Below are 19,038 nucleotides of genomic sequence, written 5' to 3'. Positions count from 1 at the left end.
ATGTCCTGCATGATATCTTAATGACTACATATTTCCCTTTAATGTTCACCTTATAGTCACTGTGTCTCATTCTTCTTCTTTTTTTTTTTTCTTCCTGTCCACAGTGAAGCTGATCATCATCGTGGTGTCTGCGGTGCTGTGTGTGGCTCTAGTGCTGGTGTCTGCGATCTGCGGTTTTAAACTGCTGCAAAAGTAAGTGCACCCCATGCGTTAAGGCTGTTGTTACGACATGAGTGAACATCTCTTAAAGAGAAACGCAGCAGAGATGTTTGTTCTGGATTTCAAGTGATGCGATCGCGAATGTCCTTGGGATGTGCGTCTCCATAACATAACTCGGGTACATATAGAGTAGCTGATACAATACGATTCACCCAATTACGATGCAGTGCGATCTAATTTTGATGCTATTCGATGCAATGGAAAAATAGGATGCTCTGAGATTTAGCATGCTACAGATCGCTTTTATTTCTTCGGTTCAGACAGACATCGATTTACTTACGTGCCTTCTGGCTTCTAACTTTTACAAACCCTTTCACAAACACGCCTTTGTAGTGCAAAAAATTAATAAAGATAAAATAAAACCAGACGTTCTTTCCCTGTTGCGTGTGCAGGAAGTTACAGCTCTACCTCTGCCATGTTAATCTGTATTCTATGTGACTCTCAGGACACGCCTCGGTCTCGGTAGTGTTGAGATACGTCATATTCACGTAGCAGCAGCGGTGCCGAGAGAACGCACTCGAGAAACAGTTTAGAGACGAGAAATCCATCTACATACCAAATATTGGTAACAAATTAATTTAGGCAGATGCACCAAAACGTGATTGAGCGTACGGGTCAAACAGAAATGAGTCAGAAAGTCAAAAAAGTTAAAGTTTGTTACTTTTTTTTAAAGGTTTTTTTTTTTTTTTTTGGTTTAAAAATTCTGGTTTGGGTCATGTGACCACTCGGCTAAACCTTGACTAAGTGAATTTATATATATATATATATAATTACACAAAGATAACCCAAATAAATTCTTTAAAACTAAATTTTAAATGTGATTTTTATTTATTAAGGGAAAAAAAGCAGTGCAACTCTATCTGGTCCTAGGTGAAAAAGTAATTGCTCCCTAAACCCAAGAACTGCTCGTACCACCACTATGAGGCAACAACATCGTTCGTTTGGGGAAAAAACAAAACAATGCAATGACTTTTTCAGATCGCTGTGGAACAAATTTGACCCACTGTTCTTTGCAGAATTGTTTTGACACAGTGGAGAGGTTTTCAAACATAAACGGCCTTAGGGTTTCACTCCAAAACCTGTGTGTGACAAATATGCAAAAAAATAAAATCAATCAATAAATAAATAAATCAGGAAGAGGAGTTTTCACAGCACTGTTTGGAGGTGAAATAATGCCTAATTCCTAGAGTCAAGCAAATCCGGATACATTTGAAAACGGTATTATTTTTTTTTCCATTTCTAAAAACGCTCCTCGTACACTATTGTTTTGGAAAATTTTAAAATGGATCCGCTTCAGAGAGGTTGTTTTTTTTTCCTTTTTTTCATTGAAAGCTTTGCTACCGCAGTGTCGGTGCGTAAGGAAGACCAAAACGCAGACACAATTTGCATTTTTAAAGGCAAACGTATTAAAATGGACATGGCCTAAATCTGTGACTGAGAATCACGTGTGGATTTGTATTCGCAAGTACGGTATGTGATCCTGGGTTTAATCCCCAGCATCTCCAAGGAAGTTCTCTGTTGGTGGTGTTCTTGGTGTTCTAATGAACCAGCATCAGAATGTCTGGTTCATTGGTGGAGACTTTAATGCAATTTTAGTGCAAAGTTGCTCTGGCTGAGGACATTGTCTAGGAATTGATGTGCTGTAAAGTGGACACATTTCCTTATCATAGACGTTGTCATGTTGTGAGACACAGGAGCGCAGGGATAATTAATTTCTTAGGTGTGTGTGTGTGTGTGTGTGTGTGTGTGTGCGTGTGTGTGGTTTTGTGTCTATGGTGATAAGCATATGGGCCACTGATCTACACAAGTGAGCGATGGACCAGCAGATATTATCCTTCTTCTGATCACACTTATTGTATCGCAGCCTGTGGAAAAGAAAAAGGAAGGGAAGGAGGGAGGAGAAGAAAAGACGGGACAGAGGGCCAAAGGTCAGAGTCAGGAGATTGGCCTGCTCTTTGTCAGGCTGGGGATGGAGGGATTTGGAGAAAAGAGGATAAAGCTGTAGAGTATAGCAGGAACAATAACCTAAGAGCTGGAGATCCCGAGGGAAAGACACTGCTCACATTAAGCGCTCTCTCCTTCTTTTGTTTTTTCTTCATCTTTCTCTCTCGCTTTACTCGTTTTTCCTTTTTTTCCTGTATTTGTCGCCCCCTCTCTTGACTAATTCATTGTATGAAGCTGAGTCTCAACTTTCTCTTTTCTCTGTTTCTCTTTGTTTCTCTCTCTCTTTCTCTCTCTCTCTCTCTCTCTCCCTCTCTCCCTCAACTTTAATTGTATGCACCTTTCTTTCTTTTCAGCTTTCTATTTTTTTCCCCTTTGTCTCTCATTTTGTCTGTGTCTCCCTCTCTCTTGACTAATTCATCATATGCACCGGTTTCTCACCTTCCTTCTGTCTTTTCAAATATAATTTGATCTGTTTTGTGTCTTTCTGTCTTCCTTTGCTTCACTTCTCTTCTATTCTCCATGTCTGTCTGTCTGTCTGTCTGTCTGTCTGTCTCTCTCTCTCTCTCTCTCTCTCATTTGGTTTTGTCCTTTTTTGTATCGGTCTCTCACCAACTCTAATTGTGTGTCCTTTTGTCTCTCAACCTTCTCTATCTTTCTTTTCAACTTGATTTATTTCCTTTTCTTCCTGACTCTCTCTTTTTTGTCTCACTACCCCTCTTTCTGTTGCTCTCCCTCTCCTTGTTTTTTGTCTATCTGTGTCTATATGTAATTTGTTTTGTCTCGCTCTTTCTCCCTCTCCCTCTCTCTGTTTTCTTTATTTCTGTCTCTGTCTCCTACTCTCTTTCTCTCTTTCTCTTTCCTGTCTTTGTGCAACTTAAATTGACCCTTTCGCTCTGTCTCTCCAGGAAGAAGAGCAAAGAGAACGGGTACGACGCTGCAGATCTTCCACAAACAGGTCAGTCCATAAACGCAGCCCTAAAATTTTCTCCATTGAATTTCAGTGTTTGGCCAAAAGTATAAAAACTATTTTTTCTTCATTGTTCAGTTCAACCCCAAACCGAGTCTCTTTAATATCTGTGGGATCAAAGCCGAGATCATCTGCAACAATACTCTTTAAACTCACATTCTGTCATGTTTCACAGTCCTGCTGTTCTCCTAACGCATTTAACACCAAAATACACGAAACCCTGACGCGAGTAAGAGAAGAATATTGATTTCCACACATCGCTGTACTTCACACTGCTTCACACACGCAGCTGTAAACACACTAGAAAGCTCCAGAAGGAAACTGGGTGAAGCAGCAACATCGTCCTGACCATCTATAAACACCGAGTGTGTAAATACACACCAAGCTGCTGCGTTCTGTTAAGAGAAAAACCAACACTAGGGTTAATGTTACCTGCTGAACTTCAATAATTAGAGTCATATTCAAATAAAAACGAACTAAATTGTTGGTGTTTGCTACATGTATGTTGCACTCATTTGTTTTTTTTTACTCTCAAATTTACCACCAAAAAAGAGAAATATGACGCCTTCGTTCCTTTATTTGGATTTAATTTTAAAAGCAGAAAAAGGACAAAGTGGTTTTGTATTGTTTCTGAGCTCAAACAAAAAAGAGATTATTTATTAATTCATTTTCTCTATTCCTTTAATTACAGTGTAGCCATCAAAATCTTACATTACCACATATGATCAATGTTCTAAAGTGCACAATAATTCCAATCTAACATTCAGTCTAACATCCAATCCAGCAGTTAATCTAAGATCTAATCTAGCGTCCAGTCTAGCGTCCAGTCTAGCATCCAGTCTAGCATCCAATCTAACATCAAAACTAGCATATAGTCTAACTTCAAATTTAGCACCAGATCTAGCATCCAGTCTAACTTCCAATCTAGCATCCAGTCTAACTTCAAACCTAACATCAATATAGCATCCAATCTAACTTCCAGTCTAGCATCCAATCTAAGATCCAGTCTAGCAGCTAATCTAACATCAAATCTAGCATCCAGTCTAACTTCCAATTTAACATAGTCTAGCATCCGGTCTAACTTTAAAACTAACATCCAGTCGACCTTCCAACCTAGCATCCAGTCGACCTTCCAACCTAGCATCCAGTCTAACTTCCAATCTAGCATCCAGTCTAGCATCAAATCTAGCATCCAGTCTAACTTCAAACCTAACATCAATATAGCATCCAGTCTAACTTCCAACCTAACATTCAGTCTAGCATCCAATCTAAGATCCAGTCTAGCAGCTAATCTAACATCAAATCTAACATCAAATCTAGCATCCAGTCTAACTTCCAATTTAACATAGTCTAGCATCCAGTCTAACTTCCAACCTAATATCCAGTCTAACTTCCAACCTAACATCGTCTAACTTCCAATTTAACATAGTCTAGCATCCAGTCTAACTTCCAACCTAATATCCAGTCTAACTTCCAACCTAACATCCAGTCTAACTTCCAATTTGACATAGTCTAGCATCCAGTCTAACTTCCAATTTGACATAGTCTAGCATCCAGTCTAACTTCCAACCTAACATCCAGTCTAACTTCCAACCTAACATCCAGTCTAACTTCCAATTTGACATAGTCTAGCATCCAGTCTAACTTCCAACCTAACATCCAGTCTAACTTCCAACCTAACATCCAGTCTAACTTCCAACCTAACATCCAGTCTAACTTCCAACCTAACATCCAGTCTAACTTCCAACCTAACATCCAGTCTAGCATCCAATCTAAGATCCAGTCTAGCATCCGGTCTAACTTCCAATTTAACATACAGTCTAGCATCCAATCGAACATCAAATCTAGCATCCAGTGTAGCACCCAGTCTACAAAACATTAAAACCAGAGCAATGTATTCAGAGATATTAGACAATCTAGTGGAACATGGTAAGGGGTAAATAAGGGTGAGATCGTGCTGTCGAGGGCGGGGCTGTCGAGGGCGAGGCAGTTCAGGGCAGGGCAGTTCAGGGTTGTTCTGTTCTATGGCATAACTTTGCAAGAAGAGGATATATGACTCCCATTTCCTGTCACAAACTTGTTCCTTTTTAAAAAGTTCATAGTGATTCATATGAAGTTGGATGAGGCTACTGATGAATTGTGTGTTGGTGGTTGGTCAGTTATTTTACATTCAGGTTGTTCAAGAATCCCACAATCCCAAATTACTATGACTGAATAGGCATGTTTAAAATATTTTTTATAAACAGTAATTTCATCACTTTCATTTTTAAACAAAACAAAAGCGAATGAACACCACGTACACGATGTGTTGTTTGTTTTGCTGTGGTTACTTAGCAACCTGTGTTCAGCCAACCAGATCGCAAGTTTTGAACAAACTGTTGCATGTTTTGAAAAAAAGACTGTAAAAAAAAAAGCATGCAAGATTTCTTTTATGTTTATAAGCATTTCGGTTGTTGCTTCGAGCTGAGAAACCAAACAGTCATTTACACAAAGGAACAAGCTTTAATCCGAGCACATCCGCCATATTCATCTGAACAGTCGTGTCAGATCTCAGTTTGGTGGGAAATAAACTGTAACCTTGTGTTTGATTTATTCCTGTTGGAACATGGACATGGTTGTGTCTATATTTAAAAAAAAATAGAAAGAAATCAGTCTTGCGCAAAACAGCTCGAGGCGGTCTTTAGGATCGAAATAAACTTTTGTGAAATGTTAACAAGCAGGTCACGTTTTGTTTAATTTCTGCATCAACACCGCTGCAGGCTTTCTCCTGAACTTTCCTTTTTCTCTCAGACACAGCAATGCCTGGTTTAATGCTGTAGTGCTTTTATTACATTTCTCTGACTGGTTCCTGTTTTTTCACGTCCAGGTTGCTGGAAGCAGGTGAAACCTCCGTCTGCCAGGCAGCAGTCCACAGAGTTCACCTTCAGCTACAGCTCAGAGAAAGAGCATCTTCCTAAAATAGACCTGGTCACCAGCGACATGGCAGGTCAGTAAGATGCCTCGCTTATCCGCCTGATTCCGGTTTGACCCGGAAATCTATTAGGTTAATAAATAATCATATTTAGCCCTCTAGCTGGGTGGAGGATTTGATCCATGATTGAAATAATAGAATTTATTATTTAAATTAGCAATTTATTTATTTATTTTTTTTACATTCCCCCAGTTCATTTCCAGGATCTTTTTGAAGTCAAGTCTGTTTTTTTTTTTGTTTTTTTTCTCAATCCCTGTTATTTTCTAATCTCAGATCTTGTTTTATTAAGTATATTTTGCATTGCATGGCTCCTATAAACTTGTATGTTTCGCTGTAAGGTTCAATTAAAACCATTCATTTGTATCTCTTTTCAGTTTCGCTGTCTGATCACTCAAGTTTAATTTTATACAGTTCAATTAAAACCATAAAAAAAAGAAAAAGAAAAAATGTTGTGGTTAAAGGTGAACGTGTCTGATGCCTTTGTCCCGATTAAATCAGATTTTTCCATTCTCACTTCAGTCTCTCATTATCTCATTCCGAATTTTCTCTGATCTTTTTAATCTCACTTCCCAATTTCTGGCTCTAATCTCTTTCCGATTAAACACACTCTAATCTCACTATGATCTCATGTTTTGATCTTTTTCCAATCTCATTGTCCGATCTCTCATGCTTATCTTAATTTCTGACCCCTTTTTAAATCTCACTCGGATCTCTCAGCATGATCTCTTTTTGAATTCTTTCTGAGCTCCTTTTAAATTCTTTCTGAATTCTCACTCTGATCTCTTTCCAATCTCTCACTCTATTCTCTTTCTGATCTCACACTCTCTAATCTCACTATGATCTCAGGCTCTTATCTCTTTCCAATCTCACTCTCTGATCTCTCACTCTTATCTAATCTCATTCTCTGACCTCTCTTTTTGATTTCATTTTTTAATGAACTTTTTTTTCCTCACTCTCTTGTCAGACTACCAGCAGCCGCTGATGCTCGGCGTAGGGATGGTATCCAGGAAAGGCTCAACCTTCCGGCCCATAGACACGGACAATCCTAAGGAAAATCCCGGGGAGGCCACGTCTCATTACGACTACCTGCACACGGCCAATCAGTACGCCCTCCCCCTGACCAACCAGGAGCCGGAGTACGCCACGCCCATCATCGAGCGCCACACCTTCCGCAAGGACGTGTTTCCGGACCCAAGCTACAGCGTCCCCGGGGTCGTCCTCAGCAAAAGCTCCTCATTTAAAGCCACAGACAACGGCAACTACAGAAAGGTGGTGGGAGAAAACCAGTCTGGGGGATACCAGACACCCCAGATCAAAAACCAGTCTGAGGGGGTTTACGACAGCCCTAAGGGCAGGAATCCTGCAGTTCTGCAGAACGGAGGCTGTTCGGAATATCAGAGACCTCAGGCAAAGGGGTTTTTAGCACCACGTGACTGCAGGATCAATGCTTCCATCCCACACAGACCCGACCCTGAGGGCAGCAGCCTGAGTGGAACCTGAAAAAAAATAAACATCTATGGGACCTTCTTATAACTTATTTTTTTATACCAGGGAGTGATTTTTTTTTTTTGCATACCCGTGCTGAAAAATATGGCCGTCTCGGTGTGCGAGAGGAAACGTCGATGCTGTGTGTGTGTGTGTGTGTGTGTGTGTGTGTGTGTGTGTGTGTGTTTAAACTGCTGTGCAAATTGAATATATTTTGTCTTAAGAGTTTTATCAGTTTTATTTTTTTTTATGGAACAGGGTTCTCTTTCTTTCTGCCATGCAATCCTGTATATTCAGCAATTTAGAACAAATGACAGAACGTCGTCTTTTTCTTCTTTTTTTTTTTAACGCCACTGGTGTTTTATCTACAGAAGCCCTAAATGTTTTTCTTTTTTGTTTTCTCTCAACATAAAATTTGCTTTATTTTCTCGTGATTTTGACATAAACGTTGTTTCCTGGTGATCGGTATTGAATTTTTCGGTGTATTCGCCATAAAAGCGTGTTCTAAAGGCATGGACTATAGCATAACTATTTGTGGAGAACACGTGGAGAAATTGAATACGTGATCACAAGAAAACGGCTTTCATGTCGAGAACAAGAGAAAATTGTGATCATGAGAAAACGGACTACAAAAATTTGAACATCTAGTTTTCTGAGGGTGACGTAATTTTTTTGTTTGTTTGTTTTTTTTTTCTTCCTTTGATTCGCCGAACTGCTCCAAACAGGACGGGTTTCCTCTTTTCCAAGGACACACTTCCTCTGTTTCTCTGAGCCATGTGCAGTGGTACTGTTGTCAGTGTGACTTTTTTTTTTTTTTTTTTAATCCAGTGTGCATATTCCCTATACAGATTCAAAAATGTATATTGTGAAGAGAAGGCGAAAAGACGGGCGTGGCGTATTCGAAGCTGCAAAGCTGCGCCTGGGCGTGTGCTGCTGCTGCTGCATTAAAGAGACTTTAAAGAGACGTGGACATGTCATGTGGTCTTTACCGGCATGAGAGAACGAGAATGTCTGACATTGCTGAAATGTTCCTGCATGGTTTCTGTGTGAAGAGTTCAGCTCGGAGACTCCCAGCGCTGCCCTTCAGCTGTGAGCAGAGTCATGAATGCTGGATCAGCAGTTGACCTGGCTGTCTCGGGCTGTCTCACCACCGTGTGTGTGTGTGTGTGTGTGTGTGTGTGTGTGTGTGTGTGTGTGTGTGTGTGTGTGTGTGTGTGTGTGTGTGTGTGTGTGTGTGTGTGTGTGTGTGTGTGTGTGTGTGTGTGTGTGTGTGTGTGTGTGTGTGTGTGTGTGTGTGTGTGTGTGTGTGTGTGTGTGTGTGTGGCAGTTGTGATCTGTGAGAGCGACATGCTGGAAACCTCCTGCATTCCAAACACACGGCTGTAAAACAGAAACACTGATCTACTGGCTGCTCACACTTCCTGAACACACAGGATGTGCATTATGAGTCGGGATAAAAACAACACACACACACCAGTTGAACACATTAATTGTGTGTTGCTTGTCAGACTTCCACCAGAAGTGCAGGAGGAAAACTTGTGTGTGTGTTGGAATGTGACGGCATTGCATCAGTTATGAACAGCAGCTGACCCCCATTTACACTGCAGTTCAAACCTATTAATAATCCCCATTCATATATTACATGCGGTTGAGTGCAAAAGTTTACACCCCGTTCACATTAAACGTTTATTTATTTTTTTATTTTAAGAATAATTTTATGATCACAGTTTTAGGAAGTTGGGATGACAGGATGCGCACGTGGTCAGATTAGCACCAGTTGCACAGCTCCACCAAGTACACAGGACGATGTCTTTTCGCACACTGACTTGTGAAGTTCGGTGCTCCCTGTGACTCTGCATCCAGCTTTGTGCTGCCATCTGTTACAAAACTAGTCTCAAAACTTTTTGATACCACCTCATACAGTGCCTATGGAGCCCAGAGGGTTAAGGGCCCTGCTCAAGGGCCCAAAGAGAGGCAGCCATAACCACTGAGTTACCACTTACCCATCTGCAACCAGAACCAAAAAAAATCTATACAAGTATCCAGCAATTCTTTCTCTCTAAAAAAAAAAATAATAAATGAGTACAAATAGAAGAAAAGAAGGAATGATGTAGATTCAGTTCATTTGCAAACAACTTTGAGGACAAAATTCTACATCAAATGTGTAGTCAAGGAATTTCATTCATCTGCCCTTAGAGAGATAAGGGCCATACTCAAGGGCCCCAAGAGTAGCAACTTGGCAATTCTGGGACCCAAACTCCTGACCAGCAACCCAGAGCCTTAACCACTGAGCTCCTGCTACCCCTTACATAATTGTTTGTATAGTAACAGAAAAGGCGAGATGAATACTGAATGTTTTTTCTGAGCAGCATTTCTGGAAGATGTCTCCAGTGCGAGCTCTTTGTACCAGTGAGATGTAACATATTAAAGTAAAGAGAAGCTGAGGAAATGTCTGGCTGTAGCTGCTGAAAAGCAGGAACTTGTAAGAAAACCATCAGCTTCTGCATATATATCAACAGTAAATACACCAATTAGGCAGAACATTATGATGTTAGAACATTATGAGCGGTGAAGTGAAGAACACTGATGATCTCTTCATTGTGGCAGCTGTTAGCGGGTGGATCTATTTAGTAGGCAGCAGGTGAACATTTTGTCCTTAAAGTTGACGTGTTTGAAGCAGGAAAAATAGGCGAGCGTCTAGACGTCTGGGTCAGAGCATCTCCAAAACTACAGCTCTTGTGATATGTTCCTGGTCTGCAGTGGTCAGAATCTATCAAAAGTGCTTCAAGGGAGGAACAGTGGTGAAATGAGGGTGTTTGAAGTCTGGTCTGATCCAACATACGAGCTCCTGTAGCTCAAATTGCTCAAAAAAGTTAATGCTCGATGAGAGTCAGGACTGTTTTTGCAGTAAAAGGGGGACCAACACAATATTACGCAGGTGGTCATAATGTTATGCCTGATCGCTGGCTATTTCAGAACCAGGATATCATTGATATGCATCAGCTTAAAGTTTGTATTCAAGTCAAGTTTATGTCTATAGCGCTTTTCACAACAGACATTGTCTCAAAGCAGCTTTACAGAATTTCCTTACTTCCTGCACCTGGACAGCATTTGAAGTGAAGTAGCTCCATGCACCACGTCACACTATTGCAGGTTATCATTAAGACTAAAGGCTTAGATGATTAGTGATTTGATTCTTAGGGCAGACTTTGGTATGTGTTTGTGTGTAGGCCTTTTCACACCAGGGTGTAGGCAACATTTTCTGCACGGCGCCCCTGGACGTTCCGCCGACGTGTGAACGTGGCATGTTGAACAAGAAAGCATGCAAGAAGCTTCTCTTATTTTCAGAGCTCTGCGCTTTTCTGCTTCACCAAATATGTCCAGACATGTCTCTTCATGCAGAGTGGGATAGTGGGGGGATCGACTCAACGGGTTCTCTGCGTGTGTTTCAACAGATCAGTTGTGTAATATAATGAGACTTAACTGAGCTGGAGTATTTACAAAGATTCACATCAATCATAATATACAATAATTGGCTTATAATAGCATTTTCTGGCAACATGGTAGTACTAAATGCCATCACACAGACTCGAACTATTTGCACGCATGCGTACACGTACTCACGAGTGGATTTCAGTATCACATCGCCCCCTGGTGTCTGAACAACATGCGTGTCTTATTGAAGGAAAATTCCAGTGTTTTCCAACCTGATTTTTATTTAATGTCACAAGTTTTTCAGTCAAAGTTTTATGGAAATAAATCTACACAATTCCTCTATTTAGTCAAAGGACCTTTTTATAGAAGAAGGAAAGGTGGTTACTTATATCTTATTTTTTGATCTGGTGGCATATCCATCTATCCTTTCATTTCCTATACCGCTTATCCTGCACATTGGGGCATGAGGGGTTCCTGAAGTACAAAAGACAAGGCAGGAGACACATGGGACCAGATGGAAAACCCATCAGAGGTTGGAATCACACCACTGAAATACAAGAACTTGCAAACTTTACTCACACAAGGATGGAGACAAGACTTGATCAGACTTGTGTCTCATCCAAACACTTTTCATTGTTTACACTGCAGTCCCTATTCTTTTATCTCTAATGAGCGAGATGGTATGAGGATGAAACCTTGAAAGGAACCAGATTCAGGAGGGACGCAGAATGTCCATTAATTATATTGTAGGCAATTATGGATAGATGGATGGATGGATGGGAGAAGGGGAGGATAGATAGATAGATAGATAGATAGATAGATAGATAGATAGATAGATAGATAGATAGATAGATAGATAGATAGATGGATAGATGGATGGATGGATGGATGGATGGATAGATGGATAGATGGATAGATTTCTTTATATGTTAATAATTTTGGCTTACAGCTAATGAGAACCCAAAATTAAGTATCTCAGAAAAATAAGAATATTGTGAAAAAGTTCAATATTGGAGACTGATGGTGTCGCACTCTAATCATCTCATTAAATCCAAACACCTGCAAAGGTTTCCTGAGCCTTTAAACTGCGTCTCAGTCTGGTTCAGGCTCCACAATCATGGGGGAAAACTGCTGACTTGACAGTTGTTCAGAAGACGATCATTGACACCGTGCACATGGAGGGTGAGACACAAATGGTCATTGCTAAAGAAGCTGCAGTTCACAGAGTGCAGTATCAAAGCACATTAATGGAAAGTTAAATAGAAGGAAAAAATGTGGTAGAAAAAGGTGACGCGAAGCCCATTCAAGAATTTGGGGAGATTCATAAAGAGTGGACTGCAGCTGGAGTCAGTGCTTCAAGAGCCTCCATGGGATACAAGTGACGCATTCCTTGTGTTGAGCAGCTCCTGAACCAGAGACAACATCAGAGGTGTCTTACCTGGGCAAAGGACAAACAGGACTGGTCTGTTGCTCAGTGGGCCAAAGTCGTCTTTTCAGATTAAAGGAAAAATATTTTTGCATTTTATTTGGAAATCAAGGTCCCAGAGTCTGGAAGAAGAGCAGAAAGGCACAGAATCCAAGTTTCTTGAGGTCCAGTGTAAAGTTTGCACAGTCATTGGTGGTTTGGGGAGTCATGTCATCTGCTGGTGTTGGTCCACTGTTTTTTTTTATCAAGTCCAAGGTCAGCACAGCTGTCTACCAGGAAGTTTTAGAGCACTTCATGCTTCCCTCTGCTGACCAGCTTTATGGAGATGCTGATTTCATTTTCCAGAAGGATTTGGAACCTGCCCACACTGCCAAAATCATCAAGTTCACCAAATCTGAACTCCATGGAGAATCTATAATGTATTGTCAAGAGGAAAATTAAAAACAAGAGACCAAAAAATGCAGATGAGCTGAAGGCCACTGTCAAAGAAACCTGGGCTTCCAAACCAACTCACCAGTTTTGAGGCACTGAGGCAGTAATTAAAGCAAAAGGAACCTCTACCAAGTATTGAGTACATACACAGTAAATGAAAATATTTTCCAGAAGGTCAATAATTCACAAAAGATTTTTGTGAATTATTGATTCTCCATGGAGTTCACAAGTATTCTAATGTTTTGAGAGAGTGAATTGGTGGGTTTTTGTTAAATGTGAGCCGGAATAATCAAAATAAAAAGAAATAAACACTTGAAATAAATCAGTGTGTGTGTGTGTGTGTGTGTGTGTGTGTGTGTGTGTGTGATGAATCTGTATAAAATACAAGTTTACTTTTTGTATTGAATAAAAAAATAAATCAACTTTTTAATGATGTTCGAATGTATTAAGATGCACCGGTATGTGTGTAAAAATAGATTAGAACAGATGTGTGTAGAGAATGTGTTCAATATTACAATATGGAATGTATATACAAATTATATATAGATATGAAGATAATCTAGAATATACTGTTCTTTATGGATATATTGTTACTGTTATTGTTGGTCATCACCAGCTGTTTACTGATTGAGACTTGAGTGCAAAACTGTTACTGGGAATTGCAGCCCTGAGCCAAATCTGTTTACATGAATTACGGTCCAAATCCATCTTCATGGTTCTTGAGTTTCACCTTCCACTGTAATCTCATGCATCTGCATGATCATCATGTAGAACCATCCTCAGCAGCAGTGAGTGGTTTCCAATTGAAAAGAGCTCCATCTGGAAACAGGGTTTTAGAAACGGAAATAGGCCAAGTTCAACTGCCCTCAGACTTTCATGAGGAAAGAAATTTTGTAAAATAATTTTTAGATAATTTTACCATCTTTCTTATCGTGATCTTTAAATATAACCTTGTTCTAATATTCTTTTACCTCTTGTTGCTTGTACCTTTGCTGTAGGTCTGTAAAAATGGCTGCTACAACAATACAATTTCCCTTTGGAATCAATCAATCCATCCATTCAGGAAGTCTTAAAACTCTGGAGTATTCCTTCAAAAGCATTGTACACTAGCAGAGCCGAAGCCAAGCTGAAATAAGCAAATAAGTTTATTCCAATATTTGTTATGCAATAAATACCGATATGACAATTATACCAAACCTTTCAGGTTGCAGTAGACATGTACCGATATGAAGTCTTTTCAATTTGTTTTATTCTTTAATACAGTTAAAAGATTTCCTTCATGCGAATTTGCAAAAAAAAGAAAAGGGAAACCCTTTGTTTTCTTTTACACAGTTTCCTAGGTACTATGGATAATCTACAGTATCTGCAACACCATCTGAGTTAATTATCATTATGTATCGGGCAACTGATTATCGGCACATGCCTAGTTTGCAGAAGAAGTACATATTATGTGAAAAACAGCAAGTTAACAATCACCAGGAAACCATATAAGGAACAGGTGAATTTAAAACCCAGGATCCATGATTTTGGCTTTGTTGGTGTTTCCTGTGGCATGCAGTGACTGTGATCGAAGTCTTACAAAATACATCAGTCACAGAAAACACGATCCATAATGTCCACAAGATGACAAATTGCCTCCTTGTTTTTTTTTTTTTAGGGTCTAGGGAATTCCCATCTGTGGAAAAAATAAATGCCTCAGAAGAGAAAGCAGGTAAAATACTGTTGTAGCGATTTCTAAAATAAGGATTAATGGAGTAATCATCTGCGTAATAAATTAGGTTTGTTAATATTTTACTGCGACACACACACACACACACACACACACACACACACACACACACACACACACACACACACACACACACACACACAAACCCCATAGCTCTCTGAGTCAAAGGCCAGAGTTTGGTTGTGTTGTTTTTTTCCCCCGTTATTAGCTTCAAGAGAGGATCAAGGACATCATGATGAGGTGGAATAATGGAAGTAGAAGATACCAGTGATGTTTTGTGAGGAAAAATCTATGCTACAGAAAAAAAAAAAGTATGAGGTTAAAGGAAAAAGTAATAAAAGTATTAGTCTGACATTTCTTTTTTTGCTGTTATATATTTCCTATAACAGCAAATGTACATAATCGCTAGGTGAAGAACAAACTGTTCACCTCAAGTCTCACCCATACATATATTGCACATATTTCTCAGGAAGTAGTTTCTCGAAGAAGCAAAACGTGATCAATTGTAAGCCCAAGCTGTTTCATATCAACTTCTGATTCCATTCAGAACCTTCCTATATCCTTCAATATTCCTGTTTTTATTGTTTTTCAGGAATTGAAAGAGCACTAACGCTAGGCAACCCCACCTCAGCGTACGCTAAGCTAGCTAATGGTTGAGGAGATTGATTTAGCTAGCTAGTACCTAACAAATCTTTTAAAAGTAAAACGTAAATGCAGAATGTTCGAGAAAACGTGACGAAGCTGTAAATAATATCAACATGTACCTCAGATGTGTTGGTAGTATAAAAAACCAAAACAAAAAAAAACAAACAAAAAAAAAAGTTTTCATTGCAGAAATGATATTTATATTTAGTGTTGATCGCTAATTAAACTGCTGAGAGAAGCAGCAACAATAAATGAAGTAAATAATGTAAAATTCTCACATTATTCACATTTTATCAATTGAAAACTCTGAATATTCGATCCTCATTTGAAATGTACATTGGGATGTGTAAAATGTGTTCTAGGAGCTCTAAGTATAACACAAAGTCTTTTTTTGGGTCATTTTTCAACACATCTGAGGTAAATGTTAATATTCGCTATGACTGGGAAACATTTCCATAGACGTTCTGTGTTAAGATTGTTCCTAAAAGCACCTGGCGAGCTCGATTGTTCAATCCCTACTCTTTTTCCACTTTATAACACGCATAATCAGAGCCTTTGCCTTGATAACTCGTGTGTTATATAGAAATGGCCCAGGATTTATATTCTCCCATCGTTTGGCTTAAACACTCCAGCTGGTTAAACAAGACCTGAGCTGCGTCTTAAACCACATACACACCGAAATACTTCAATATTTTCTACATTTGTACGGAGGTGAAAAGTATGTGATTTGAGACGCAGGACGCATCAACAGCTAACACAATTTTGGAAATAAATCTCGAAGTTGTCCCCCTCACAAATCTTTGTATATATTTTTTACACACACACACACACACACACTATTTCCAAAAGTATTGGGTCACCTGACCGTTCCTGCTATATGTGGTTCTTTTCCAAACCCTTACCACAAATCTGGACGTCTTTAGATGCGCTTTAATAAAAGTTTGCGTTCACTTGAACTTGGAAGCCAAACCTGTTCCAGCATGGCGATGCCGCTGTGCACAAAGTGAGCTCCATGAAGATCTGGTTTACATGCTTTGTAGAACAAGATCTTGAATGTTCTAATATTGGGGTCTGATCTCATCCCTACTGATCTCTTTGGGATGAATGTGAAAACTGACTGCACCCCAGGTCTCCTCACCTACATCAGTACCTGACTGTCATAAACACCCTTGTGGCTGATGAACACAAATATCCATAAGCACACTCCAAAATCTAGTGGAACATCTTCCCAGAAGAGTGGAGGGAATTATAAGTAAACGTAAATGTGGAATGCAATGCGCAAAAATCACATACTGTACTAATGACCAGGTGACCTAATACTTTTGGAAATATAGTGCGTGTGTAAATATATATATTTCCATTCATGTTATAGCAGCAAACACGCTGATCTGGTGGAAACCTTCTGGTAAAATCAGTAACATTTTAAAAAGATCTGTGTGAAATTACGTTTTCATGTGTATATAATAAGTAAAATGTTATAAATTCAGGAATAATATTTATGTCATGAGAAATCTTAGATTCTTACTATTAATTTACACTTTCTCTCTCAATTTCTGCAGCAGGTATTTTCGATTTCTAACCTGTCCCTTTTTCAAAATACACACATTCAATAGTTGCACTGTAGCTACATCGGTCAGATATCACACTCTGCCTTAGTCTGTGTTTTAGTGTCCAATCAGAGCACGCTGATGTGCAGGAACGGCTGTGGTTTGGGCAAACATGTATATCCGATGACAATAAACGAGGCAGGCTTCACTGCAAAGTCAGGTCTATTTCCCTTTTCCTTGGAAATGAATTTAAGTGCATACTCACTCACTAGGACAAATCCCTCTTACCCTGGATAATAAAGTAAATACATTTCACAAATCCCTCAGATGATCTGAATCATAACATTACACCCAACCCTTCCACAAGTGGAAACGACACCAGAAAGACGCTAAAAATGTCATGTACAAAACAGGAAAATCATCATGAAATCACCAGAAGCCCCCCGAATAATCGTCGATTTTTGATCGTAGAGATATAGATGCTTTAAAAGGGGGCTTGGTCTTGTAAAAGCTCTTCAAGTTCCCCTCGGACTTTTCAGGCTGGATGGAGGAAATTTAAATCTTTGAAAGATTGAATCTTGCAAATATTCATCCTTGGACCTTCTGTTTTAGAAGTTCAAATATTACACTACAGGCCATGAATATTATGCATAAATTATTTAAAACATATGGACCTTAAATGTAGCACTGGATTTTACAGGGCCATGTCCCCCTTTTTTTCTTCTACATCTCGAAACAAAATGCTGATACTAAGCCTGAATCTTTGCCCAATATTTCTTTCGAGAATGACATTATTTCCTAGAAAATACAAAGCAAATCTGAGATGCTTAGATCTAGCGATTTGAGATGGATTGACCCTTACACACAACCATGATTAGATGCCATATGCTAACCTCCAATGTTATATCCGATTCATTTACAGAAAGAAGAGATTAGATTATTTTTATTAATACCCCAGTACAGCGTTAGAGCTCAGGTCTAATTCACCTGCTTGGGGGGGGATCAGTAACCGCACACAAAGGATATATATAATAAAAAAAAAAGAAAAAAGAAAAAAAGAATAAGAAATATACACCCGTCACATTATCCCATGAAACTGGAGCTGTTTCTCTGTAAATACACACCACACGCAGCCATTTTTTCTGACCACAAACAATAACTCAGAAGGCATCGCCCCTGGATACGACTCCCGTTGTGAAAAGCCGTTCTCGCTTTGTTTCTTCTCGGTGTGGTCTCCAGTGGACTCTGAATCGGTGTCATGTCCATACGGTACAAAACACACTTCTTGGTATATTACAGCTATCATACAGGGTCTTTGTTTTTCCCCCTGTGACGTGGGGGACCGGAGTTCCTTCGGCCCGCCCGGCTCTTCATGAGGAGTTTTGAAGAGACTCGGCCGTCTTAGAGGGCGTCTCCTCAGAAGGGCTCTCGCTGGAGATGCCCGTGTCTCCGTTCTCGGCTACATCTGCCATCAGATGCTTCTCCACAACTGCAAACAAAAGAAAAGACACAAGTTTAAAAGACACCTGTACAAAGCAGAGACGTGTGGTAAAGACTTGGTAGATACATTTGGAGATATACCAGATAGAGATCCCAGTTATTGAATCTCCATGACACTTGAATCTGATAATATATTACATTATATTGTTCTTGCCTTGCAGCGACGCCGAATCAGCATGTCCATTTCCATGGCTACCGGCCTCCTCCAGCTCGTCCAGATAGAGCCGATAGCGATGCCCGCTCTCGTCCTCGTACTCCACGTTCTCGTCATCCGAGTCCACCTCCGGCGCCACGTACACCACCTCGAACTCGATCTCGCCCCTCTGTAGGATAACAATAAAACAGTCCCTGAGCTGCTGTACGTGTAACGCTGATTCTTACAAATCACAGCAGAGGCAATAACCTGCTGGGAGAGGATGGTCACCGCCTCCTTGTGCTTGGCGTCCCTCAAGTTGATGTTGTTGACGGCTAATATGGCATCTCCCACGTGCAGCCCTCCGCATCGCTCTGCAGGCTGGGCCGGGTGGATCTCCGAGATCAGGATGGGAACGCCATGCTCTTTACCCCCCTGGAAGATCAGAAGCACACGAATGTAATTTCAACATTTACTTAAAAAATTTTTTTATTTAGTTCATTTTCTTTTTATCTGCCAACTTCAGTTAATGCGCATCAGTGATTCACCTGTAGAGGCCGCTCTCATACTGTATAACAACAGCAGACCTTCAGACACCCCTCTAA

The 19,038-nt window shown here is 39.9% G+C and overlaps 2 protein-coding genes across 4 annotated transcripts in view; one reads left to right on the top strand and one right to left on the bottom strand.

The window, feature by feature from the left end:
- Nucleotides 1-8,550, top strand: part of dcbld1 (discoidin, CUB and LCCL domain containing 1) — a 37,671-nt gene extending 29,121 nt beyond the window's left edge. Inside the window, exons 12-15 of the mRNA XM_083562486.1 lie at nt 105-192; nt 3,069-3,118; nt 5,997-6,116; nt 7,066-8,550. Coding sequence (XP_083418612.1) covers nt 105-192; nt 3,069-3,118; nt 5,997-6,116; nt 7,066-7,601 — 794 coding nt within the window. The 3' untranslated portion in view covers nt 7,602-8,550. The remainder of the gene's footprint in view (nt 1-104; nt 193-3,068; nt 3,119-5,996; nt 6,117-7,065) is intronic.
- The window catches only part of gopc (golgi-associated PDZ and coiled-coil motif containing), a 40,806-nt gene that overhangs the window by 9,961 nt on the left and 11,807 nt on the right, over nt 1-19,038 (bottom strand). For 2 of the 3 annotated variants that reach the window (XM_083562528.1, XM_083562529.1), the window contains 3 exons: nt 18,704-18,868; nt 18,455-18,623; nt 17,630-18,289 (listed from right to left, as the gene is read on the bottom strand). The exons of the other annotated variant lie outside the window; for it this stretch is intronic. In XM_083562528.1, coding sequence (XP_083418654.1) covers nt 18,171-18,289; nt 18,455-18,623; nt 18,704-18,868 — 453 coding nt within the window. In that variant the 3' untranslated portion in view covers nt 17,630-18,170. Of the gene's footprint in view, nt 1-17,629; nt 18,290-18,454; nt 18,624-18,703; nt 18,869-19,038 lie in introns of those variants that run through there. 3 annotated transcript variants of the gene reach the window in all.

Source organism: Silurus aristotelis (assembly GCF_946808225.1).
Source record: "Silurus aristotelis genome assembly, chromosome: 15".
In the NCBI taxonomy this organism is placed as follows: domain Eukaryota; kingdom Metazoa; phylum Chordata; class Actinopteri; order Siluriformes; family Siluridae; genus Silurus; species Silurus aristotelis.
Note: the sequence above shows the minus strand (reverse complement) of the source record. Positions and strands in the feature narration are given on the sequence as shown.